This window comes from Leuresthes tenuis, unplaced genomic scaffold, assembly GCF_036924035.1.
Source record: "Leuresthes tenuis unplaced genomic scaffold, fLeuTen1.0.hap1 SCAF_22, whole genome shotgun sequence".
In the NCBI taxonomy this organism is placed as follows: Eukaryota; Metazoa; Chordata; class Actinopteri; order Atheriniformes; family Atherinopsidae; genus Leuresthes; species Leuresthes tenuis.
This window is the reverse complement of record NW_027325376.1, coordinates 13,275,429-13,301,346: the sequence shown is the minus strand read 5'-3', so window position 1 is coordinate 13,301,346 and position 25,918 is coordinate 13,275,429. Positions and strand designations below refer to the sequence as shown.

The following is a 25,918-nucleotide window of genomic DNA, read 5'->3' as shown; positions in this document are numbered from 1 at the left end:
GACAGGACTTTTCTTTGCTATAAACCTTGCCGTCTTGCCGGTCACTGAGTTTTCACAAGCCTCTGACAAAGGACCTGCTGTAGCTGACTGTGCCAAACAACGGGCAGTCAGATGACGCCGATCACCCAGCATCGACTCACCGATACGCAGCTGCCTCACTTGCATGATATACAAGAAGGTGGGCTCCACAGATTTGTTGTTACTGTAGAGTAGATCTGCTGCTTTTTGCTTTACTCGGGAGCAACATTAACTTCTTTCACAGAGGTCACCGTGGCACGCATTAGGTCAAGCTGACACTGGAGTATCCTCTGCTGGATCACAAAACAGACTACTTCTAACGGTCTGATCCATCTAAACAGCCTCTGGTCTGAAGACTTAAGAGTGCAACGGTTTAGTTTCAGTGGGCATACTAAAAGCTAAGTAAGCACCTACTCATATTCAAGCCAACCGTGTTACTGTTTTCTATTTTTGACCTGTGCGATGTATGGTTTCACACTTTGTCTGTTTAACAAATGGAAAATGACTAATTTAACTGTAAAGCTGACCTTTGCACGCTCTTATTTGTCCAAAAAACTCTTTCAGGCACCCATCCAGACTAAATTAAGCCAATGATGTAGCAGACAGCTCCAAATATAAACTTGCCCCATAATATTCAAAGCAGGTTATTGCGCACTGTGCGAGGTGGAAAACCGAGCGAGGAGGACAGAAGAGAGACACTGGAAAAGATGAAACATCACACAACGGTGCTTGCTGAAAGAGAAATAATAATCCTGCTGTCTGCCTGTCTGGCTGACTGGCTCAACATGGCTCTGAACAGCATGCAAAGACTCAAAGAATGTGGCAGCCAGAGGTGTCGCACAAAGTTGTCAACCTGTGTTAGTGCCAGGATCTTTAGAGGGCCTGTGGACATGCACACTCTGCTTTCTGCTCGATGTAACCTCCCATCAGAGCAGATAAATGGCCTAAATAGCAAGTCTAAATGGATCGTACGTGTTGTTGTCAACCTATATGGACTCCTCATCGACCAGTGCTGATGCCATTTATTTCGAGAGCAGTGCAGGCCATGCTGTCAAACTAAATAGACAAATTGATGAATTTATATGAACAATTATCAGAGATTCTTCAGCCTGTATCCTCGTCGTTTGCTCAAGTGGATCTCGGTATCTTGCGTCTACTTAGATATTCCGTTTATAAGCCAAATTATCTCCATACAGCAAACTTCTGGCCCGATTAATCAAAACATACCTACTTATGATGCCCAGAAAGTGAGCAGCACAAATGGATAAGACGAAAAGCCCATCTGTAAACACCCAGCACATTTGATGAGCCTTCAGTAGCCCAGTTCCTCAGCTGCATTTCCCCTCTTCATTCACTACCCGCTTCCTCTTTGGACAATCAGTGCAAAGACAGCTGGCCAAGAGCACCTTCAGAGGCACTGAATGCAAATTTCTGAACGCGCCACCTGAACACAGCTCTTGTTCGTTAGTAATCTTGCAGATAACATACAGGTATTGTGAGAAAGAACTGCACAAAAATCATTACAAGCCAATGAGTCCTCTGTAATTTGAGAGCAAGAGAGATCCACACGTGAAAGCTCAATAGAAACAAACCCATTTAAGGTCCAAATGCAGATAAAGTGATGCTGGATCAGAAGCCTCGTTCACTCAGTTAATGAGACGTTCAAGCCTGTCAAACGTCAACATGATTGTTCAACTAGTTTCCACTAAATTACTGACTAAGACTTCACGTGCACAGATGCAAAGCATGACAAAGGTTGTATTTTCTCTCCGAGTAGCGTTTATTGTCACGTTACCCGTCAGACAAATTAACCGAAGATTAGTTACAAGCTGCGACTCTCCTCATTCATTGAGTACAAACACAGAGGCAGGGTTTGTCAAGGCTGCTGCACTTGACACTCCCTGATACACTGTATCGTAGCTGTTACAAACCGACTTACAAGCAATGTAAAAAAAAAAAACTTCCCCAAAAAAAGCTGACACAAGTAAGTGACAAACCCAAAAGTAACATGATAAGCAGGGCTCCTGACTTCCTTTAACAACCAAGTGAGAGCATAATGGCAATTATTTAGCCAAGAACGCTAATATTAGCCTAAGTTGCTGAGATACCCGTGGACAAGTTGATAAAGTTTATAGATACAATCTTAAAGGACAGTAGTCAAGCCAAATAATATTACTCCAGTTCAGTCAGCCAGTAGTCTCTGTTAGAGTTTTAACACCAGTGTTCGTGGTGTAAATTAGCTAGCTTTGATGTTTGCTAAAGTTAGCGGTTAGCTGTCCGATAAAGGGTGCATGTACGTTAAAGTTTTGAGCAATCTCCCGGAGCTAGTCGCAGCTAGCCACACTCCGAGCGCTAGGCTGCTTTAATAGAGCTGACAGGAACAGCCGCAGGCGACTGACTCACCGAAGCGTCGGGCCAATACAGTTGGTGTCTGTGCTCTCGATTTCCCGCAGAATACGTTCGTGTTCGGCGGCTGTCTCCACAGTCGCCATCCTGCATGTTGCTCCGGACGGTTCCGCGCTGTGCTGAGCAGAGCAAAGCTGAGCTGAGCGGACTGACAGGGCTCTGTGCGTCACACCAGTAAGGACCAGAGGGTTGGTTCGATGTCTTTTAATGAACAGTCCGCGGAGGCGGGGATTCGTTACTTCAGAAGAGGGTCAAGATGCTATTGTCACGGAAGAACAGTATAGTATTTATGTTCATAATAAAACAGTCATTAGAGACTCTCAAACGTAATTAGTTCATTAATATGTTGCTGAATCCCTTGAATTGATCCAACTATTTACTCAGCTGACAAAATAAACTCTCTCTTTTACTTCCACGTTTGTATGTTGTTTAGCTCCTAATTATCAGTAATTTGCTATATAAAATAAACAGTGCTTCACTAAATAGATGGGAAAGTTATGCACAAACCAGCATGAAGTTTATGTTGTGCTTGTACAGATAATCCAACAAAAATGTATAGTCTTTCTTAGTTGATGCTCACGTTAAACATAATATAAATATATGCATTTTAAATAAATCACTTTTGTTTATTATTTTATGTTTTTGTGTTAAAAAACACGCACACAAGAAAACTACATAAAACCTGTGTCCACAAAGTTGACTGCCCATTTTTATCAAACTATGAAATAAGAAAATACTGTATTTCCTTTTTTCAAAATAATACTGTAGTGATTTGCCAACTTCACCATGTTTATATCACACAAACTGCATTTCGTTTCGCGACCTTAGGCTTATTTAATATGACACTTGACCACAGTACACTGTGACCCTGCTAAATATCAGTATCAGTAACATATCCATTCATTTAGAATTAAAAATATATATATTGTGCTTTTATTTTCATGTTACAGTAAATTAATATCCATTTCCGGAGCATGCTTCTGTAAACTTAGCTGACTTGGTGCTGCTAAATTAACCTGGTGTCAGACGGGAGAAGGAAAAGTCCAAATGCAGGTAAAATGATTCAGTGAAAACACCTTAATAGTCGTCACTGAAGGCATGCAAAGGCTTTTAGTATGTTCCGCTGTTAATTTGCGCAGCTATGAAGGTTGGCAGGAGGGTTTTGCTGGCCTGTCAGAGCTAGCACAGCTTTGCACACTTGTCACTCAGGGGGATCAGAGTCCGATCACTGATAAAATAACTGTTGCAAATCCTCCATTTTACTCCATGTTGTCTATGCAAATAAAAGTTTACCGTACAGCTTGTGTAAACTTTCACATAGTTGCGTATTCGCAGGGGTCGTTTCTCGCGTAAATACTCCGTCTCATCATCAGTTTATGGGCGTCATCTGAATGTTTTTGCAAGACAGTAAAGTAAACCTGCTGTGTTTCCATTGATACGTCTCAGGCTCAGAAGAAGTTGATCAACTCTGTGGATGGCTGTGTGGACGAGGCTCTGTGCGGCCTCGTCAGGGCCTCTGGGGGCCTGTCGCTACTGAAGGGCCACAGAGTTGTGCTCCGCTCAGACTTGGACAACCTGAGGGGCAAAGTGGCCCTGCTGTCCGGAGGGGGGTCAGGACACGAGCCGGCACACGGGGGTACGTCTCTTGTACAGTAAAGTTGCCCTCAGAGTATCTCTTGACTGTCTCTGCCCTTGTTGCTCTCGGTTTAAACCCCTTTTTTGTGCCTTCAGGTTACATCGGCGCTGGTATGTTGTCCGCAGCTGTGGCAGGAGGAGTGTTTGCATCGCCGCCTCCCACCAGCATTCTGGCTGCCATTCTCTCCTTGCACAATGCAGGTAACACATTCTTGAGTTTGACGGGTTTTTGCTCATTTTAATTCAAGTTAACTGACAAAGAATGACAGCACTCATCCATCCTCAGGGGCCTCTGGGGTCCTTCTCATTGTTAAGAACTACACTGGTGACCGGCTTAACTTTGGACTGGCTGCGGAGCAAGCCCGTAACCAGGGTATCGCTGTTGACATGGTGATAGTCGCAGAGGATTGTGCCTTTGACCAACCCAGTAAGGCTGGAAGAAGAGGCTTGTGTGGCACAATATTCATACACAAGGTACGTGGCAAAAGCTGTGTTTGGTCTTTATCTCGGAAATACCTCCTAACCTAAACCCCTCATCAGTTTGTTCAGTCAGCTGTCCGGCACCTGAGCAAACTCTGTCCGCTACTGATCATTGATAATAATGTCCACTCCATCAATTAAAATCTCCCTTTTTCATTTTCTGGGCACAGCTGGCAGGTGCTCTGGCAGAAGAAGGCTGCTCATTGGTCCAGATCGTTTCCAAGGTGACGGAGGTGTTGAAGGGGCTTGGTGAGTCCCTCTCTCTCCAGTCACTCCCCCGCTCAATACCTGCCAGAGAAGCTGGAATACGTCTCATAACGGTGCGTTTTCTGTATGGTAGGTACGCTGGGGGTCAGTCTGTCTCCCTGCAGCGTTCCAGGCTGCCTGCCTTCATTTGACCTGCCCCCGGGAGACATGGAGCTGGGACTAGGTGAGGGGCGAGGGATGGGCGGAAAAGTGCAGGAAGATTGGTGAAGAGTGAGACCAGGTGGTGAATGCCATTGTTTTACATTTTGTTGATTACCTGAAACAAACCTGTTCTTCAACGAATACAAAAAATCTGCAGGATTTTACATGTTTGGTTTTTATATTTCAATCGGGTTTAGATTTCGATGCGTCCGTCTTTGCTTTTACGTCCGTCTTTGACACTGAGCTCAGTGGATATGAAATCAAGTGAAGGGTCATTACTGTGCAGAACAGCTCCTTCTAGTGGCCGATTTCTCTGATGTCCAACAAATGACTTGGAAGTGCCCAAAAAACACAAAATGACAGTACTTTAGCCTGTCGACATCTGTGACATTGACAAGAAGATGTCCTTTACAGAGATGAATGTTTCAAAGTCTCAAGTTGGGTTTTTTGAATTTCAGTGAACTGAGCCTTTTTAATAGATAGATATAGAAAACAATTAGATTTTTCTCATAAACACACTTTAAAACTGTAGAAAGAGGATCAATGACTAATTAAATGATGGAAATGGAGTTTCTCTTGACAAACCGCCTCGCAGAGGATCAGTAGGAGAGATATTGGGCAGCAGCGGGAGCTCCAGTTGGTTCTGTGTATTGATTCATGTTTTCCATCCATCAGGAATCCACGGGGAACCAGGAATCAAGAGATCGAAGGTAAGTCTGATTAAACCAATGAAAGCCTTAATGTGTTGTTATATAACTGTTTTTTTTATGTATTTATTTTGCGTTTGTCTCTCAGGTGGCATCCGCTGATGAGGTAGTGAAGATCATGATAGATCACATGACCAACCCAGCCAGTCAATCACATCTGCCCCTGAAATCAGGTCCGTTTAGAATATTTCCTTCCGCCTCAACTTTTCAGTATGTGCTGTTTGTTAGAACTCTGTCCGTGTTGTTTCCTACAGGCGACAGTGTTGTGTTGTGTGTGAACGACCTCGGAGCGCTGTCATACCTGGAGATGGCGGTGGTTACAAGAGCGTCCATCGTCTGCCTGGGTGAGTGGTTAGAAATTGGTGGGCGCGGCGCGGGACTATCTGGAAAGTGATGGATGGATTCTGCGGTTACAGAAAGCCGCGGCGTGGTGGTTGCCAGGGTGATGTCCGGCACCTTCATGACATCACTGGAGATGGCAGGAGTCTCGCTGACTCTGATGAGAGCAGACCAAGAAACAGTGAGACTGTTTGGTAAGTGTTCAAGCACACGGGCGTCTTTTTCTACCCAACCTGAACCTTAAAAGACCAGTTCAACATTTTAAGCCACATATTTAGATAGGATCTGTGATGCTAATCTCATGTCTTTAGGTGCATAGTTTAGCATAGCAGAAAGATAGCTGGCTTGTCCAACAAGCGCCTCAATGTAGAGGTATCTTGATTGAAAGATAAATGTTAAAGGAAAGTTTAACATTTCAACTGGAATGTGTCTTAGCAAACCATTACCTAAAGGAAACTTGAAACACTTGAAATTTCCTGACTTTCAAGTATATTTACAAGTTGAATTTCTAGATTTACATGTTACAGTCACTACTCCTGCATCTATAAAAAAAAAAAGAGGAACTCAAACTTTTTCCATGGATCATCCAGACGCTAAGACCAGCGCCCCCGCCTGGCCGAACCTCAGCAGCGTGCGTGTGAGCGGACGCAGTTGCATCGCAGACCCTCCAGTCATGAGCACACGGCCGCAGGACAGCACACACTCAGAAGGTCAGTCTCCTTGGAAACAGCCGCTGTACCCGTGCACATGTTTTGTGTTACAGTGAACGGTACTGTGCAAACGTCTGGAGATGCTCTTCAGTTCTGCCAGGAAAGCAGGACATGGGCGCATGGACTTAATGAAATGTGCAAACATAAATAAATACAGATACAGTATATAAGGCAACCCTTATAGCAGCGTCAGTTACTGTTTTCTCATCTCGTCTCCGTCAGGACCCTTGAGTCCTTTGATGCAGAAAGCATTGGTAAAGGTTTGTGCCACCCTACTGGAAAAGCAGGAGGAACTCAACTCTCTGGACCGCGCTTCTGGGGACGGAGACTGCGGTAACACTCACACACAGGCTGCCAAAGGTAGGTGAGGAACATCAGCCGTGACGCAGTTTAACGGGCGAGATTAAGAATCTTTTGAACAGACTATTACTTTTTTTTCTTTTTCCGTGCAGCCATTCAGGAGTGGCTCCAGGGTCATGTGGTCCCTGGTTGCCCAGGGCAACTGCTTTCGGTCCTTGCTGGATTGGTGCAGGAGAAGATGGGCGGGTCCTCTGGAGCGGTGGGTTTTTACATTATCACAGTTTGACAGCTCACACGGCACGCTCACTCACCTGCTGTCTTTCACAGCTGTACAGCCTGTTCCTCACTGCGGCGGCTGGTCATGTGACTGAGGGGCGGAGCGATGCCGCGGCTTGGGCCAATGCAATGCATGCTGGGACACAAGCCATGAGAAGGTACAGGGCAAGATGAGATGAGTTATTTCTTTCTGCTGGCGTTTCGTAGCCTCTTCGGAGGTTCTTAAAGAAGCTTCACTTGATGATTTATGTAGTTTTCCAAGTTATGGAATTACATATGTTCAAATGTACGTTTTTAGGAATAGTCATTGGTTTAAAACATTAGATGCAAAGTTTGTTTGTTGGGCAGTTGACATTGAAAGTTGAAATAAATCTCAACATGAGGCCCGTGGAGTTGAGGGTCTGAAGCTTGCGATCACATGAAAATGTCATTTAAGGTAAACCGATCAAATAAAAAGTTTCAGTTAGCTCAATCAAGCTGCGCTCATGTTTGCATTTCCATTTGTGATTCACATTTAGAAGATGTGAATAAGAACAGGTGGATGGAAATATTAATATATATAATATTCCAGATATTCCCAGACATTTTTCCTCCAGGGATGTCCACAGCAGGTGTTGTTGTTTATTCCTCCTCTTTGCTTGTTGTTGGGAACAACAGCATCTTAGGACAACTTCTTCTTCTACTGAATTACAAGCACTAGCAGCACAGTCTATACAAAACCTTGTTTATTTCCTTCAAACCAGTCAGTTAAGATATGTCTGATTGACTTGTTTTTTTTTAGGGGGGGGGGTTGTGTCTTTTCAAAGAGTCACTTTAGCTTTACTTCTCTAATAAATGGAAACTATTTGTTGCAAAATGAGCTGATTTAACCCTCTTTGATACTTCTTTTATCTGTTTTAAGAGTGGTTTTTGTCTTAATAGTCTAACGTTTTAGACATTCTTCATTCATTGGAATTACATCCGATGATGAAAGCAACATGAAAACAACATTTTCACAGCTTTTAGGCCTTTTAATTTGGAGGATGCTCTGTATGTTTTCAGAAAACATATTCCAGGTCTAAAGAGACTTAAACGCTAACTGTCTTCCAGATACGGAGGTGCAGACCCTGGAGACAGAACAATGGTGAGAGTCATTTAATATCTTTCAATGCTTCTATGGGCTTTACTTTCCAGTCATTACCTCAGGCCCCACCTTGCCTGTATGTCTTTCACCTTGTAGTTGGATGCTTTGTGTCCTGCTGTGGATGAGCTCATGAAACTGACTACAGTACCACCTGCTGCACAGATGAGTGTACTGCAGGCTGCGGTGCAGGTACAGTAACATACTATTTCATGTAGCAAGGGTGCCAACAGGTAGAGAACAAAACCAACACAGGTATCCTGCACCTTGATCACCATGTGACCTTTCACCTGTAATTTTCTTCTGACTTCTCAGAAAGCAGCTTCAGGGGCGGAGGCGACCCGTCTCCTCCAAGCCAGAGCTGGGCGAGCAAGCTACATTGCTGCTGATCGGGTCACTCTTCCCGACCCTGGCGCCGTGGCTGTAGCTGCCATCTTGAAAGCTGTCGTGGAGACACTGGAGGGGCAGAAATGAAGTAGTAATGACCCGAGACATTAGCTGTCACTAGATTAAGGCCTCTCAAAACATACATGGGTGCGGTTTTGCTGTGCTTTTCACCCCCATCAGAACGCTGTTTCAGATCACAGAAAAGTTACCGGAGCTCTTCTTCGTCGGTGAAAGCGTTGACAGAGATTTTGATTTGTGACATCAGAGTGAAGCATTATCTTCTATGTTTATATGCACTGTAAGCACGCTCTAGAGCTGTTATTACAATCCTCCTGTTTTAAGAACATGGCAGAAAAAAAATCCAGATCAGTTTTGAGTAGTATAAGACTTATACGGTCTTATGCTACTAAAAACAGTAACTTACACAGAAAATGGCGTTATGAAATATAACATTCTTCCTTGTGCATTTCAGATATCTGCAGGTTTACTCTCAGCCCAAAGCAAAAGTTTGAAGAGTCCATCTAAACCTTGGAAGCACATCCATCATGACTTTAACATTCCAAATTTCTAACGACGTAGAACAAATCAAATTACCGTAACTGCACATACATTTATATTAAGAGGTTTTGATCGTGACTGCATTCTGTGTGTATACTGGGTATACTGCTAATGACACTTTTCTGATCAACTGGAGATTTTGACATCTTTCAAGCACGTTTTCTTTTTCATTAGATCGAGCCGACCACCCAGAGGACATTCGAGAGTTGAATTTGGGAGCAAAACACGCACAAATATTTCAGACTTAAGATATTTTCCAAGAAAAAGCTCTCAGAGCTTCCACATTTCCCATAATGCAAAGTGATTCAGTGTATCTAAAGTGGGAAGTCGGGACCCAAAATCGATTCGGTCGAGAAAATACTTTGTCTATTGTTTTACTTGATGAAAAATTCAAAGGTCTTGTGTTGGTGAGTTCCATAAAATCCTGAAAGTTAGGCTTGAGAAACTTGAACTGAGTTAATGGCTTGAAAATGTGTGTACAGTGAAGCAACTTTAACAGCTTAGTGAGGTATGCTCACCTTAAAGAGTCGGAGTTTTCAATTTCACAAAGGTGGTTCTACTTTCACCTCAGGCTGAACACATACTGTGTATTCCTGTTCTCAGGCTGTTAATGTTCTGTTTTTTGGATGAAGTTGTCAGTAAAACGTGTATTTCCTTTTTTCATGGTCATATTCGAGACAACCAAGTCGGACTAAAATAACATTTAGTACATCAGACACAAGTTTTGAATCTATACCGATGCCTGACTGTACAACCACATTGAAAGTGCTCAACTGGCGTTGAGGAAAAGTCTGATTTTCAAAGAACTGACAGAAAATCAATAGTTAAACTGTTAATACAACATCTTTTTGACTTTGATCTATTGTAATTTTGGGTTATTTGAACTAAAAGTCAACCTTTTCAGCAGAACTCTGTGTTTAATTGCCAACTGGCTGTGACTCTCGCCTGAAAGGATACATATTATAAATGAAACCTGATGAGGCTGACATCGCGCCACCAAATAAACTTTGCAACTGCAGACTGTGTGTCACGGTAAAGCTGACAATAAACTAATGACATCACTATGACGCCACCGGGGTAATTTTCTGAGACTTGACCTTGGCAATTGACTGTTTTCACTGCAGACTTTACTCCTTATGACATGTGGCTAATTAGTGTGTGAAGTAGCTGGATTGCTCCTTAATCAAATATATTATATCATCATTTCTATTTCTTTCTGATCTATTTTTTTTTGTTGATTTTTACTAATAAAATAATATATAATTCAATAATGTTTGGGTTGGGGTTTTTTCTGCAGCATTTTGACGTGTGTTTTCTCCATATATTTTAATAGAGAGAGCCAACAACTTGACTCATTGGCAATAATTAAATTTTTTTAAAATTATTATAACATGAAACAAGTTTCAAGTCTCCCTCCTTTCCTTTTAACTGTCATTTCTTTCTATCAGCCTTCAGCCCTGCACTTGCTTCCTGACGCACACAAAGTGTCATTTCTCAGACTTCGAGCACGCCCACATTCACACATACATCTCAAACTTGCTTCGCTTGCTTTCAGTTTTATCAAGACCACTGCACGCAGACCGCCGCAAAAGGTAGATCTTTTTATGTTGTATTTGGAATATGTTGCAAGTGTGTGTGTTCCCTACAATGAGCTGTTGTGGTAAGAATCATCTATTACATCTTTATGTATGAGGGTAAAACCACATTGTTTTTAAATGGGGTGTTGTTTGTGAAGGAAGCTCTATGGAAACTGGTCCGTTTATAAAGCATTCAAATATTCACTCACTTTTCCTATTTTCTTGCAAACATGCCCCTTTCTGAATGTGAATTCAGTAAAAAAAAAAAAAAAAAGTAACTCGTGTTTTGACAAATGTTCTCCGGCTGAGCAGCAGCAACACAACAGATGTTCAACCGACATTGACGTATACAAAGAGTGAAACTTCTTCGTGACACCTGCTGTTGGTTGTGTCTGAAAAAAATGACTGAAAACACAATACCAAAGCCAATAGTTGTAGGTTTTCGGGGAAGACTTTCATTATTTCCATCAGAGAATCACTTGCTTTCTTGCTTAAATCTCAAGGATACGAATCACATATTATTATCGTTATTTGGAAGGACTCACAGACTGTATTATGACATCTATTGTAATAAGATGTAGTTTAACTATGACTATGCTTGATGTGCAACATTACTGCATTGTGCCAGTACATTAAATAAATATATTTATAGTCAGGACATGATTAGCTCAGCATAACAATGAGACTGGAGAAAGAGAGAGACAGCTCCCAGTTTGCATCATGTAGTTTGGCCCAATAATGGCCCAGCTCTTGCCTGCCAAAGGATGTCGTTTTGTTCAGATACGCTTTGAAGGACGCCATCGACTCAAGTCTTCATGATGACAGTAAAGCAATTCTATACTTTACTCAAAATGAAGTCACCACTCATGCTCATCTCATAAATGAGCCTATGTCAAATTGTGCCCAGATGATACAAAACTGATTAAACAACAACAAAAAGTATTAAATTAGCTCATTTCCGATGAGCTTTTACCACATTCAGGTGCCAACACTTTAGTGTCAGTCGACCGGCTTCAGCTGGCTACATGGATTAGCTTAGTTGTGACTGAAAGTAACACTCCGGAGATTTTTACTCTCCAGTTTGTACACAGATTAAGCGAGTTGCATTAACTAGTTTCTAATCCTTGTGCTGAGTTAAGTTTGCCGACCGCCGGTGATGGTTTTAGTCTGTGTTCAGACATGAGAGTCATAGTGCTATTTTAGAAAATGGTGAGCTATTATTCACATCTCGGCTGATATTTCTTGTTGCACGTTGTAGAAGTTCAAGGCAGGTAATTAAGTACAAGTACAATAAAGATTTTTGCAGAATTGCAGAATGATTTCCCTGTCGTGCTTCTGTGTTATCAGTGGTGCAAAGTCAGCTGTCTGACTGAATCAGTCAGCTGCATCATCTGTGGCTTGAATGTGGCTTGAACAACCCAGTACCAAAAATTTGAATGTGGCTTTTCAATAAAAAACAGTAGGGGAGCATCAAATGTAGAAAAAGAACTGAAAATAAAATGCTGCGTGTGTATAATGTGGTGCGTTTTCTGGAAAGATAATCAGACTTGGTGAATGCTTTAAATTCCAATCTTTGAGTGTGGTATCAACAGCTCAGCAACTTGCAATGAACAACTCACCATCAACTGCCTTCACGCTGCATTTTAAGTAAAAAGTCCAAAATCCAAATATGAACCGAACATAAACGCTGCTCCACTCTCTTCTAAAAGGTCATGAGAATGATCAGCACATCCTCATCGCTTTAAACAGGGAAACTTTGACGGAAGACTAAATTGTTGCCAGGAATAGAGGATATTTAGTTTGTAAACAACAGCATGAAAAGAGTATTATCCATCAAGTGAAGGATATTCTTTGAGTCTTGCATCACTCATGTGGTGGAGCACCTTATTCAGCCTGATAGAGCTGTTTTTCTTTTCTCTTTCTCTTGTTAGTTAGACCTATGAGATGCAGGTTTGCACCCTTTGTCAGTCAATTGTTGGTCTGTATCTGCAACACATTTTATGACCAATGCCGTTTAAAAAGAATGTGACCTTTAAATGATACAAGTGTTTTCATTGTACGTCAGGTTTTCAACTGCTTCTATCATGTGTACTTCAGCTACTCTCCTACTTTATCATACGTGTTGATCTGACTTCTTTCTGTTGCCCTCATTAGGCTATTATTATGTTCTCTCACATTTGCTCAAACAGGAAATGTGGCTGCTCCCGCATTCATGGTTTTACTCAGCCACCTGTCGACTAGAAAAATAACATAATCAGCACCCTGGTTGCTGTAGTGACAACATGAAGGCAATACCAGGAAGCTGATCTGTGACTGTCATTACTTATCTTATTTCACCCTCCTATGCTAAAAATCTCTTTATTGTCCCTGTTATTAGATCCAAACTGATCACTTAGCCCCATCTGCCTCCCAAGTTTGTAAGAAAAAAGTAAAAAAAAGAAACAGTCCACCAAATAGCTTTCTATTTGAAGTTTTTTTTAATATATTCTTTCCATTCTCCTCATGTGTTTCAGATGGAGTTCGCCTGCAGTCATGTTGTATGTAACTGGAGGCCGTATAGAACAGGTGAGTCGTTTTCTTTGGAATGTCATGTGTCCAAAATGCCACAGCAACAAATATTATCATAGCTACAGGATTTCAGAGGACATTTTGAAAGTGAGGCCTGCGTCTTCTCCCCAAACTGTGGAATAGCTTGCTCATCTGGTCTATAAAGATCACCCAGTTCAGCTTAGATTCAAAACCTTGTTAGTAATCGCTTTTCACCAAGTGTATCCCCTTAGTTTGAGTGTCAGTATGTCAACTTCTGCCTCTATTTAGCTTGCTTTAGATAAGTGGCAAACAGTAAACTAATTGCTTGGCCATAAAACCAAAAAAAAGTCAATTCAATGTGATTACTTGTTTAGTTAGATTTACAGAAGGTACCTTTCTGCTTCACATGTGTGCATAGAAGTACAGTGTTTTTTAAACTGTTGCCTTTCTGCCTCAAGTGTTCATTACATTCTCAAGAGTATTGCAGTAAAATAACAGGAAAGCATATTTGAGAGGCAATATGTCTGCGAGTGTGTGTGTGGGCATACTTGCACATGCAAGACAGACACAGCGTAGGAGATACAAAGGCAGCAGCTCAACATGGGAAAGTCCACACAGTCAGATCAATTCAATTACACAAGAAGAAAAGCCATGCTGTTAAAAAAAAGGGCTACAAGTCGTTTATTTTATTTTTTTTGCAATTGACTTTGAAAAAAAAAAAACTGCACCCCGTGTTACTGCTGCTGTTCTTTTTCAAAACCCAGAAAAGGAGGACATACCACATCGTGTCTCCACTCTGCAAGCAGGTGGATGATATCGTTGAGATCTGCACGCATCAACAGATTTCTGGGGAGACATTGTTTTTCTGTTCGACAGTGTAGCAGTCGGTGGTGTTGTGTTCGTGCTATCACATCTGATATGTATCAGAATTTAATGCATGTTGTCTCGATTTAAGCACTGTGACAGAATCAACTTGCATAAACGGAATAGAATAATGACTTGTGGTTGTCGGATCTTTCACAAACATGCTAAATAGATAAGCAGCTGGTGTTTGCCACTTATTAGAAACCAGCTAATGTATGCTGACTTAGCTTCTGTGAGCAACAGCCAGTATATCTGGACTTCCTGTGTAATATCTGGATAATGAATAACAGATAGCAAAGCTGAATCTTCCCATTTGATCACAGATTTTAAAGAAACCAACTAAAAAGCTTTCCTGTCATTTAATGACAGCCACTTTTATCAAGCTATATTTCAAGCATCAGGTTTGTTTTTCATGCAGTTTTTACCTCTTTGCATCCAAAGACACTTATTGTTTCCACTTATTGTACTGGACTTTATAATAAATGTAAACATGTTAGCACAACCTATATTGGATTAAATCAAGCTTCTCAAAACTGCTCTGACACACCCAGATAATGCAGTTGAAGATGTAATCATTCCTGGTTGTATATGCTCAACTAAACTCAAATGGGCCTAGTGGCTCCGCACATGCTCCAAAGTATCGACTTTTTTCATCTTTTTATAAAAATGTGAGGGTTAAGTATATGTTAATGGAACCAAATTCCCAGTAAATCTGCCCCCATTCACATATTTTTCTTGTTGTCAGACTGCTAAACATGTCAGAAATTGTGAAAATTACCATTAAAGTAACTTAAAGACAACAATTGTGCAGTGAAATTGCCTATTCTTACATGTACAATTATCTCCCTCAGTGAAAGTTACAGGCGGCAGAATGTCTAGAACATTTTCTCACACAGCATCACGGAATCTGACATTCTTTGGTCCCGTGCTTTGTGGGACAAAGTGGTCCAGTAAATAGCCATGTCAAACTCTAACCCATAGCCCAACTTAAGTGTACATGAAACTACTGTTCGTCTTAGTTTGGATGCTTTTTGCTTTGAACACCTCTATGTAGTACGTTGTGTGAAATCCATTAATATGTTACCACAGCTCAGGACACTTTACATCCAAAAGTGATGCTTTGGGGGGTACCCTTTGCATTCACAACTGACACAGCGGGCTCCTGACCAAGCATCTGTATGTGAAGAGTTCAAACTGAGGCGTAATTTGAGACAAATCACCCACTTCATATTGCAATCTTTATCTACTGATCTTACATCATTGAAGGTGTCATGTGTTTGTCTCATCAGGTTCATCTCCTCCACCGCTGCCTCCTCGAAGTTTTAGGAAACCTCGGCCTACGTCCCTTCCTCTCCCACCTCTTTCTTCCATTCAGCCTCCATTCATCCCTCCCTCCCTGCCCCCTCCTGTTCCCCCCAGACGTGAGTACTATTAGCCCTTTATTCCAGCAGGTTCAAACTTATAAGCAGTATTAGACTTCTTCAGGTGGTTGTTGTATTTTATCAGTTGACAAGATGGAGGGGGAAAGCAGGTTGAACGCAAACGTCAACGTTGTTTCCCTCAGCGTCGGAAAACTGGTCGACATCAGCCAAGGTGAGGACACACACTGACAAAAACAAAGGTTGTTTGGTTTGTGTATACTGTTCATGTCTTTTCTTTCCAGATGAAAGTATGAAAACCTACCAGAGACCAGAAATTTGTGGGAAATGCAGTGCTGCGTTGTCATGTCTCAGTTCTATACAGAAGGATGTAAGTGGTGACTTAGTTCATACGCAGCCTTGTTTTTTTTTTGCATTTTTCCTTTACTTCAGCTGTGACTCTTTTCCATGTCAGTGTCACAAACATTAAAACAGATAAGCAGTAAAACAAAATTCTGAAAGCCTCCTCTCTTTTGCAGGCGTGGCTATGTGAATTCTGTGGACGTGAAAACAGTGTAGACAACAGTTTGGCTCGAGTTTGCGTCGGTCAGCGCGCAGGTGTGCGCAGCGACGACCTTTATCTGCCGAACGTGAGCGAGGACGACTATCAGAACCTGGAGGACACGCTGGTCGTTTTCTGTGTGGACATTTCTGGCAGCATGAGTGTCACAACAGAGGTGTGTGAATAGAAGTGTCAGACATATCCAGATGTCTTACTTCAGTAAATGTACCAAAACTTTATAGTCAAAAAAAGGCTCTGGAAAATTACAAATATGATACCTTGAAGAACCCATTCTAAAGAAAAAAGGGCAACTATGACTCTGATTTTACTGTTGCAGTAAAAACCCGTACAGACAAACCCTTTGTATTACCAGCACCAGTCATAATAACCTTTGTGTCCTCACATGAATGTATTGGTGTTTATGTTTTTATCCCTTTTGACCTTCAGATTGCATCAGACAGTGGCTCCACAGTACACATATCCAGACTAGAGGTGAGAATTGATGTTGCACGACATTCAAATCGGTGACTCAAAGTCTGTGAAACATTTACATGGTTGACTTGTGGTGGTATTAAAACCAGATGTTATGAAGGACTGCTACTGTTGTTTTATGTTCTTACAGGGTATTCAGGGTGCCTTGCAGAGGACGCTAACGTATATGCTGCAACAGTCGCCTCACAGGAGGGTGGCACTGGTGACATTCAATGATGAGGTAGCAGCACTAAAGCACGGAAGAGAATAATCTTATAGATTTCCATTCTAGTTAGCTTCTTTGTTTGATTTTAATGCAGAGATCAAGTCTAGCCATTCTTTTGTCTCATTTTTGTAAATTTCATCTTCTTATGTATTATTTGTAATTAAGAGAAGAATACTGAATTATTCCATCTAGATTTACAGTCTGCCTCATTATCCATCAGGATACAATCTCAACAACAGAGCAGCTCCTGAAAAATATCATTTCATTTTAATTCCATTTTACAGGTTGTGATATACGGTGACGGTACTGGTACTCCTCTCACTCTCAGGGACTGGGCGTTGGTCGACCACGACCATATATGGCAACAAGCGGCGACTTACAGCATCCCTCACTGCATCGCTGAGACGTACAACCAACTGATCCAGAAAGTTAAAGAGTAAGTGATGTGTATGTGCGTCCTCTGTGGTTACAATTGCTCTTTATGCTCCGAACGACTGTGGTTGATATTTCCACATTTTCAGTCTCAGGGAAAATGGGGCTACATCTCTTGGTCCGGCAACTTTAGCTTCCGTTGCTATGGCGTCAAGATACCCTGGCTCAAAGGTGAGTGAGGACTTTAAAGAAAATACTTAGACATTGATTGATTGATCATAAATCTTCTCAATGTTGTTTTTCTGATTAATTTCCTCTTTTTGTTTAATCTGTTTTTGGCTAATTTTTTTAAAATCAGATTTTGGTGTTTTACTCCTTTCTAAATTATCATTCCAGCATGTACATGTTTCTGTTCATGCTGGCAAAGTATGAACAGAGAAACATGCTGGTGTCTTTTTGAAAGGTTTTACAGTGAGAGAAAGTGAAACTTGTGAGGCTGGGATGTTTGACATGCAGAAAGGTCATGTAGATATATAACCTAGTTGTGTAGTTTCAGGCAGAAAAACTTTCTTCTTTTATTTGCTTGCTGCTCTACTTACTGCGGTATGAAATGTGCATTTATCTTTATACCAGCTTTTAATTAGCATATTAAACTATGTAATATAACTTAAATCAAGAGTGGCCTTCCGCAAAGTGGTGCTGAGAAAGTTCTCCATACATTTACTACATAAAGTAGTTATGGTCCTAGCTGGGCATCCAAATAACTCCTGTAGAATTTTTCAGTTGATCCAAAAGGCTGTGATTTGATTTCTGACTGGTGCAGCAAAGAGAAATGACATTTCTCTACATTGGTTCCCCATAAAACTCAGACTTTGATATAAAATCCTGCTTATTACACGCAAAGTCCTAAATGGCCTAGCTGCATCACATCTAAAAGGTCGTATTGTCCCCTAAAACAAGGACTCACTCTCAAAATGCAGGTTTTGAAGTTGTGGTTCCTGGAATCTCCAGGACTGGAATAGGAGGCAGAACTTTTCATTTCTATGCTCCTTCCCTTTGGATTGACTTGCAGTCTGGATGCGAAACACTGACAACCCTCACTTCCTTTAAAACTAGGCTAAACACTTGGCTTTTTGAGAGAGCTTTTATTTGACTCATTCGTTTTTTGTGCATTACTTGAATTTAATATGCTGGTTCTCTTTTGTTTGACTTTATATTTTACTGCTATTTGCAAATTGTTTTCTTTTTTCAATCTTTAAGTTTTAAAAAAAAAACCAAAAAAACCAAAAAAAAAAAACCAAAAAAAAAAAAAACCATTTAAGCCTTTTCTCTGTAAAGCCCTTATGTGTGGGATATACTTGAAAAGTGCTTCATAAACTAAGTCGAGCTGAGCTTTGTTAAAAAGTCTGCGTAAGATCTAAGGTCCTTGTGGTGTTATTTATTCCAAAGAGCTGCTTGTCAAACTTAAGCTGCTCCATGTCCCATCTTTAGAATTATGCTGTCCAAAACCGACAGAAATAGCAATAAGACTTTGGAGCATCTTTTGCGTTTTGCAGGTTATTTTGTGCACTGACGGCAGAGCCAACATCGGACTCGGTGAGATGGAGCAAACGACCTCTCCGTCTTCCTTTACCCAACCTCCATATTTCTATAGACACCTGGCTCTGCAGGCTGTGGCGAAAGGGTGAGGAAAAAAACAACTGTATCATTAAACAAATGTTTAAATGTGTGGACGTCATGTTGAAGCACCATATCTTTGGCTTGGTTGGATTAATATTACAAAGCCCTGCTTGCAACGCCTGCTTTTGTTACTGTGTAGAATAAAATGAGTACAAAATGATAAATTGAAAAGCTCCTCTTTCTTTTCCTTTTCCAGAGTCATAATATCGGTAATGACTTTTGAAGGAACAGATTGTCGCTTGGTTGATATTGGAAGATTGGCTGATGCAACTGGAGGAAAGGTGAGACGCACACTTACACACACACATGAGTAAATTCACGGTTTTTGGCACCAAAAGACACTTCTGAATGCAAATGTATGTCAAGGAGTATGAAAACATAATTTGCAGTAAAAAAAAAAAAAAAGTTTGAAATTATTTGACTTTCCTGTTGCCCAAATGTGCCTTATAGTATTTGTTGAATTTCGAGAAACAGGTTACAAGCAGCCACAACTTTTCTTTTTTAACTTTTTTAAATGCCATGATCTCATCTTCTCATCTCCAATTTAAACATCTGTGAGTAGGGTGGTGTGTCTAAGTCCTCCTCTGCATATAACATGAAAGACCATAAAAGGTTTCATTTAAATTATCTTCATTACAATTTAAGATGGAGCATTTTTGGGTTTAATTTCAGTAACTTTTTGGAGGATGCAAATGTATTTCCTTCAAAATCATCAGTTATTACTACCTACTACCTATGGTACAATACCAACTGTAGGCAGATAAGTGAAGTGTAGAAGATATGTGTCATGACAGAATCTGAATACATTTGATTAATAAAACGTGGTTTCCTCTAAGCTCTTGTTCTCCCACCTGCACAGGTGAACATCGTCAGCATCGGTACCGTGGCAACAGAGATCCAGTCAGTCTCCGCAGACAACGTCCTGGCAACAGGAGTCACAGCAACCCTGCTTGCTTCTGATGGAGTGTGAGTGGTGACTGACATAAAAAAAGAGCACATTTAGCTTGTTTTGTATGTGAACATATTAATGGCATTTGCTTGGTTTGAATTGCCAAAATACCAATTACTTTTTTTTCAGTTACTAACATCACCTTTCCATGCAGTTCTTTTGTCTCTTTCCTATCTGTTTGTATGTGTGCCTGCAAAGATTGGCTCTTTTATGGCAATTTAAGCTTTCTTATCTGTCTTTTTATACAGATATTTTCCCTATGAGGATGAAAACAATTACAAACTGGTGAGAGAGATAGGAAATGTAACAAAGGGGCTTGAGATCACCTTCCAATTTGCTGTAAAACCAGATTTTATAGAAGGTAAGCTTAAAGTTTACCATATTATGCTACAATGTATGCCATATAGTCATTACCACACATTCCTACTAACTTTGTGGGAACACAACCCCTATCTATTCATTTGAGTTCATTTACAGCAATAATAGCAGCCCAAAACTAACTATAATTCCGTGTGATATATTGCTGTGTGCTTGAAAGTTTTTCTCCAGAAAGGATCACTTCCATTCCAACTGCAGCTGAGCTTCAAGACCAGAGACCAACAAAAAATCACTCGCATCATTACCGAACAGCGACCTGTTGCAACTAGCAGGTAAGGAGCTCCTGAGCTGGATATTAAACAGTATCAACCCAGTTGTGTACAGTACATAAAACAGTGTCATAAACCGAATTCTATATTAGATGCTCAGTCCTATTTGCTTAATCTACTGTTTTTGTCTTCTGCACAGAGATAATTCATCTGCCTTTTTTTTGTCTTCTTTTTCTGAAGTCAAATTCTTGTTGGTAGACTCAACATGGCGGTACTTGGCGTTCACTGCGCTCAGCTCTGTGCCAGTTTAACAATGGAGGGCCGGGTGCAGGAGGCACAGAAGCAGCTGAAAGCACAACAAAACCTGCTCAATCTAGTGAGGTATGGATCCTGAACCCTTTCGAATGCTGAACTAAAAACACTGGATAATCGTGCCATCAGTCGTTGTGCTGTTAACTCTTCATGTTGTAAGGGTCCTGCTCGCTTTGTGTCGGTAGGATCCTCTAAAGGAACGCTCACTTTAGGCAAACACTGTGGGACTACGTTCCAAAATCACGCATCGATCCATTACCACTCAACAGATTTAGTAACTAATAAGACCCATTTTGACTCAATAAAATAAACATCTAGCTGAATGCTTCTTGAAATTTGATTTTAAATGAATGGGCAAAAAAGCAGGTCTCATTCCGACACAGTTTGTTTATTGGAATATCTAATAGTCTCCAAATAACCCGAAACATAACATATAGTTTTTACAATGTATGAAAAAAAATTTACAGAAATTGCATCAGGGTCAATAATAGTAATAATAATAATAATACTTCTTTTATCATTTCTATCTTCTTTTCTGTAATTGAACAACTTCTCAAGTATATGATTTTTAATACAAAATAATCAAGACCTCTTCCTATACCTTATCATAAGGTTGTTGAAGAGAATCCTACCCAAAAAAAACCAAACAATTAGCTTAGCTTAGATGTTTAGATCGTCCACACATTATATGATCTGATTATCTGCAGTTGATTTTTTTTAATCTTCTTGATGACTAATCCTACAAGTGACTAAACTGCAGCGTCACAGTTTATATCGCTCTGAAGCTTTTCTGTAGTTACTGCTATCTGCCTCTGAGAGGCAATATTGCAATTTTATTTGGAATAACAGGACATGTCATTCTCATTTTAAACATCTTATATTTGCTTTACCGACCACATATATAGTATTCAAATGTGATAAGGTCCCCCTAAAAAGTCATACTTTACATATATACTTATATATGTACAGTTACATTGAATTAGACTCTTCTTACCCAAACTTTGACTTTGCTGCCACTTGTTAAACCTCAGTGGGTCAGAGACATGTTTGTTGAGAAGTGTCTGTCTTAAAAGAACATATACGCATTGGTTGCTAATGGTCTTAAAGCTTAAAGTGTTCAAGTATGTTTAAAATTTAAGTTAAATACGCAGTTTTAAGTGGCTGGACTCTGTGTTTGTTTGTCTCTATATGGACTGAGTGCATTGTGTCTTTCTGCTCTGTAGTAAGTTAAGGCCAATCCAAAAAGAAGAGAGTATCTATGGTAACTGGATGGAAGCCATGACGACAATCTGTGATGACATCACAACAGAATCCCAGGTGATCATGATATCATGTAATATTGAAATAAGCTTGTTGATAAACTCTATTGTTTGAGGTTCTTTGTTGCGTTAACTGAGGTGGGGGAGGTGAAATGATCTCTTCACTGAAGACAACAAGGGATTCTTTCACTTTATTGGTCACTTTTTCCTCTTATATCTGATAATGTGCTTTCAGTCCTATTGGTCTTTCATTGAGCAATATGTACTAAAACATATGGGAAGAACTGCGTTGGGAAAGTTTGGTAATGAGCGATTAAAAGAGCGTAAAGTTTTGATGCAGCTCTGAATTCAACAGCACCTCCCTGTGGTCATGTATAAAACGCTTGCTGTTCTATATTTTCATGAAAGGGAAATTTTAATTTCTTATCAGATTCGTCTTGTTTCCTTTGCAGATTCTGTCCGATGAAGCAGCTGAGGTGGTGTACCAGATGAGGAGGGCCAGCAACACCAGCAACAACTACTACAGCACCTCAACTGAGACTAAAATTAAGACAAAGAAGAAGAAGAAAAAGGCCTCCATGGAAGTTTAAATGAAAAAAATAAGCCGTTCACAAATGGCTGCTATAACAAATACTGTAAGTTCTGAGAAGGAAGGAAGGTGTTGTTCAGTTATTCTGAATTGCTCTGGGTGAAGGAAATTGTTTGCCAGGTTTCACTGTGATTTTAGGGAAAACATACGATTGCAAATCTTTTCCCGGATCTATCATTTCATCGACCACAACTTTTTCAACGTGATGCTGTACAAATATTCAGACCCCTTTACTTTTATGATCGTGTCTTAGGTTTGATGTTAAATTAAAAATTTGGGATCGGGACTGGTGTTACTGTTGTTTTTCCCTCAACAAAAAAATTAAAAAAACTCCCAAATGAGGACAAACAAAGGAAAAAAAACAGCTCCATCCCGAATTAATCAGCTTCTATGATTAGATCATAGCAGAGATTAAACCAAACTAATCTCTTTAATATTTCTGTTTTATAGGAAGCATATTCATAAGAAAAGAGAGAGGAAAACAGTTTCATTTGTTTTTAAAAATATATATAGATATCAAATAAAATATTTTGCCATTGCATGAAAGTTTCTGTCTTTTTAAACTTCTCAATGATGGGGTACGTGAACCAAGAACTTCTAATTATAAGAATCACTGGGTGATGCTCTTCATCGACCATATACATTCTTTGATAAAAGCAAGATATCCAAACATCTAGAAAAATTAAAGCTATGGTAAGACGAAATATTTGAAATAGTTCAAAACACAGTTTCCTCAGAACCTACTGTAAAAACAAATGTTGTATACAGTGAAATTATACAAATCTCAGCAGTACAAGCCACAGTCTTCTACATTGACTATTGTATATTGTTAGATTCCTGAACAAATTTATCCAACTATTCCCACATATCTTTAATCTCAGTAACTTTCCATAGCAGGATTTTCCTTTTTATTGGGGATATTCTACTTCTTTCTCTACATTATACCCCAGTTGATATTAAATTCAGAATAGACTAACTTGTTTTATTGCTCGAGCTCTTTATTCTTCAGAAAAAAAAAAAAAAAAAAAATTGGGCTGTACTAAAAACTTCATATACATAAGATAAAGTGAAGTCTCCAAGATTAGCATAACAATAGATTTAGTCTGCTCTTATCACTGCTAACCCTTGCTTTACCCCTGCTGTAAAGTGACGGAACCATCAGATTATCAAAAACAGACTTCAACCCACGTTTTTGTGTTCGTAACATGCCACTGGATGTGTTTTTTCTCGTTAATCTCCATTGTTTTATGCTCTATCATTCAGGATACTCATGCATCAGCAAATAATGTGCTGAGATTTACCTCCATAATTCATCTGCAGACAGTGATGATTCCACCATAGGTTGACACATTTTCCCGCAGTGTCGGTGGCTGAAAGGTGTACCATAGCTCCACAACCACACACCCTCCTCAAATACGCAATTAACACGGCAGTTGTATTAATTAAAACATGAATAGCATTTAAAGGGCTTGTGTAAAAATTAACTTACAGTTTGACCGTCTGAATCCCCGAGCCGTGTTCTTCCATACGCATGTGTGGCCTCTGCTATCACCTGCTGGATGTGCAGATAATCAGCAGCGCCGTGCACAGATGCAAGGTGTGCGCCTTTGGTCAGACAGAATTTCTGCAGTGGATATGAAACCGAATCACTAAGAGAAAACTGTTTTTAATTAAAGCACGTGGCCTGAAGTTAAGTCCCCTCAGCATTTCCCCATTCCTGCTCTGATGGCACATTCAGAAAGCAGCGGCCACTGAACTCAGCCCAGCTATTAGGACTATGCAGCAGGGCTAAGACTCACCATAAACTCTTGCTAGAACAATCATGGCACAAACAAGAAGAGCCAGTGTCTTCATGATGGAAATTATGCAGATAGTGAACATGATGGTGATGAATGCATTGTTGAGTCACTCAGAGCGCTCAGTTAGGATAAGAGAAGTGCTTAGGACAAGGCTAGACAACTGGGTCAGACAATCTCTAAAAATCTAGTCTTGTAAGGTATTTCCCACATGCAGTGGAAAACCTCAACTGGTAAACAAGCGAGTCCTCCACACCCAAAGCTCATTCATCATGGGAAGCAAAGGTTCACCCTGTGGTCCAGTCTTCCATTGGAGCCACTGTGGAACAAGCAACTGCAAACCTTAATGTGTAAATAATTATATATAACCTGCCAACTTTTCATACTGTGTTTCTACTGCTCCTTTCCTGTATGTTTCTGCAACCTCGTCAGAAAACATTTCTTCAACCTCTGATAAAGCTGTTTGTTTATGTGCTGTTTCCTGCACGGATGCTGGAGAGGCTTATATGCAGGGCTGATTGGGAATAAGCTGCAGCCGAGCTTGCAGGTGAATGTAGTTGGGCTGATTAGGGAGGCGTGGCTGGCAGCTAGAGTGGAAAATTACTGAGTGTGGTGGAAAAAAATAATAACAACTATCCAAGCAGGTTTATTGAATAGTTCTTGTACAAGAGAGAGCAAGACTTCAACACAGAGCAAGTGTGTCAGAGTGTAGCCCTGACTTACAATTTCAGTGCATGCAGTCAACACCACGAGAAGGAAAAAATGTCTATGTATAAGAATATGCAGGCTAAATTCTTCTTGAAGAACCTTGATGAGCAGGATGGCCTTGCAGAGTGTGCAAAACAGAATGAACAATGAAATAAAGAACTGTTTGATTGGAAAATCTTATGCCTGAGAAAAGAAGACCAAGTTTCACAAGTGATTTAAACACAAGCATAAGGCTAAATATAATTTTCCATTACAGAGGGATAGGAGGGGAGACTGGGAGGATGAAACTGTGGCAGACTTTGTTGATGCAGCAAGTGTGAAAGCCTGTGAGAATGAGGAAGTCCTTTGGAATTTTGCTGTTCATCAAACTTACATGACGCAGTTCTTCAAAGTGCCCAAAAGAAAACATTGACAGAAACCAGAATGTTTCCAGAAACTTTTAAAGATGTCATGCACCGTAACACAAAAGAAAACTCCATAGAGAAATGCTATATGCCAGGTAACAAACACTACACTTGAGTTTGGCGGTGGAGCTACTCAATGTTCAAGCTGGACATCCAAGTTCGACTCCTGTCCCAGTCGGCGTCTTCTGACCTATTTTACTTTGGAACTTTAGTTTCCAGTCATTGCTCACTTTCAGTAACTGTTTTGTAGGATTTTATCATTGAAAAACTATGCAGCTATTGTTAGGCATTAAAAAAATGTGGTCCATAAATCTCCTTTTCTGGCGTTACC

The 25,918-nt window shown here is 40.4% G+C and overlaps 3 protein-coding genes across 4 annotated transcripts in view; 2 read left to right on the top strand and 1 right to left on the bottom strand.

Annotated features, from left to right (window-relative positions):
* Positions 1-2,600, bottom strand: part of exoc6b (exocyst complex component 6B) — a 93,213-nt gene extending 90,613 nt beyond the window's left edge. Inside the window, exon 1 of the mRNA XM_072376603.1 lies at positions 2,422-2,600. Within this exon, the coding sequence (XP_072232704.1) occupies positions 2,422-2,510 (89 nt within the window). The 5' untranslated portion in view covers positions 2,511-2,600. The remainder of the gene's footprint in view (positions 1-2,421) is intronic.
* Positions 2,601-3,395: 795 nt separating this feature from the next.
* On the top strand, positions 3,396-10,136 carry tkfc (triokinase/FMN cyclase). 2 transcript variants are annotated; one of them, XM_072376606.1, is made up of 18 exons: positions 3,396-3,477; positions 3,871-4,060; positions 4,156-4,260; positions 4,346-4,533; positions 4,710-4,788; positions 4,880-4,969; positions 5,623-5,657; positions 5,743-5,827; positions 5,909-5,998; positions 6,071-6,187; positions 6,584-6,703; positions 6,926-7,063; positions 7,156-7,262; positions 7,331-7,437; positions 8,369-8,402; positions 8,499-8,591; positions 8,715-8,897; positions 8,930-10,136. In XM_072376606.1, the coding sequence occupies exons 1-17, from the start codon at positions 3,472-3,474 to the stop codon at positions 8,871-8,873; spliced, it is 1,743 nt and encodes a 580-aa protein (XP_072232707.1). In that variant the 5' UTR covers positions 3,396-3,471; the 3' UTR covers positions 8,874-8,897; positions 8,930-10,136. The 2 variants fall into 2 exon arrangements, with proteins under 2 accessions (XP_072232707.1, XP_072232706.1); XM_072376605.1 differs by having other exon boundaries at positions 8,715-10,136.
* A 583-nt stretch (positions 10,137-10,719) lies between these two features.
* LOC140282057 (circularly permutated Ras protein 1) lies at positions 10,720-22,904 on the top strand. The gene is made up of 18 exons (XM_072376604.1): positions 10,720-10,936; positions 13,435-13,486; positions 15,604-15,735; positions 15,821-15,907; positions 15,978-16,063; positions 16,212-16,409; positions 16,682-16,726; positions 16,857-16,946; positions 17,216-17,367; positions 17,453-17,534; positions 18,860-18,987; positions 19,180-19,264; positions 19,843-19,949; positions 20,181-20,293; positions 20,471-20,582; positions 20,760-20,900; positions 22,055-22,148; positions 22,543-22,904. The coding sequence occupies exons 1-18, from the start codon at positions 10,736-10,738 to the stop codon at positions 22,678-22,680; spliced, it is 2,043 nt and encodes a 680-aa protein (XP_072232705.1). The 5' UTR covers positions 10,720-10,735; the 3' UTR covers positions 22,681-22,904.
* The last annotated feature ends 3,014 nt before the right edge of the window (positions 22,905-25,918 follow it).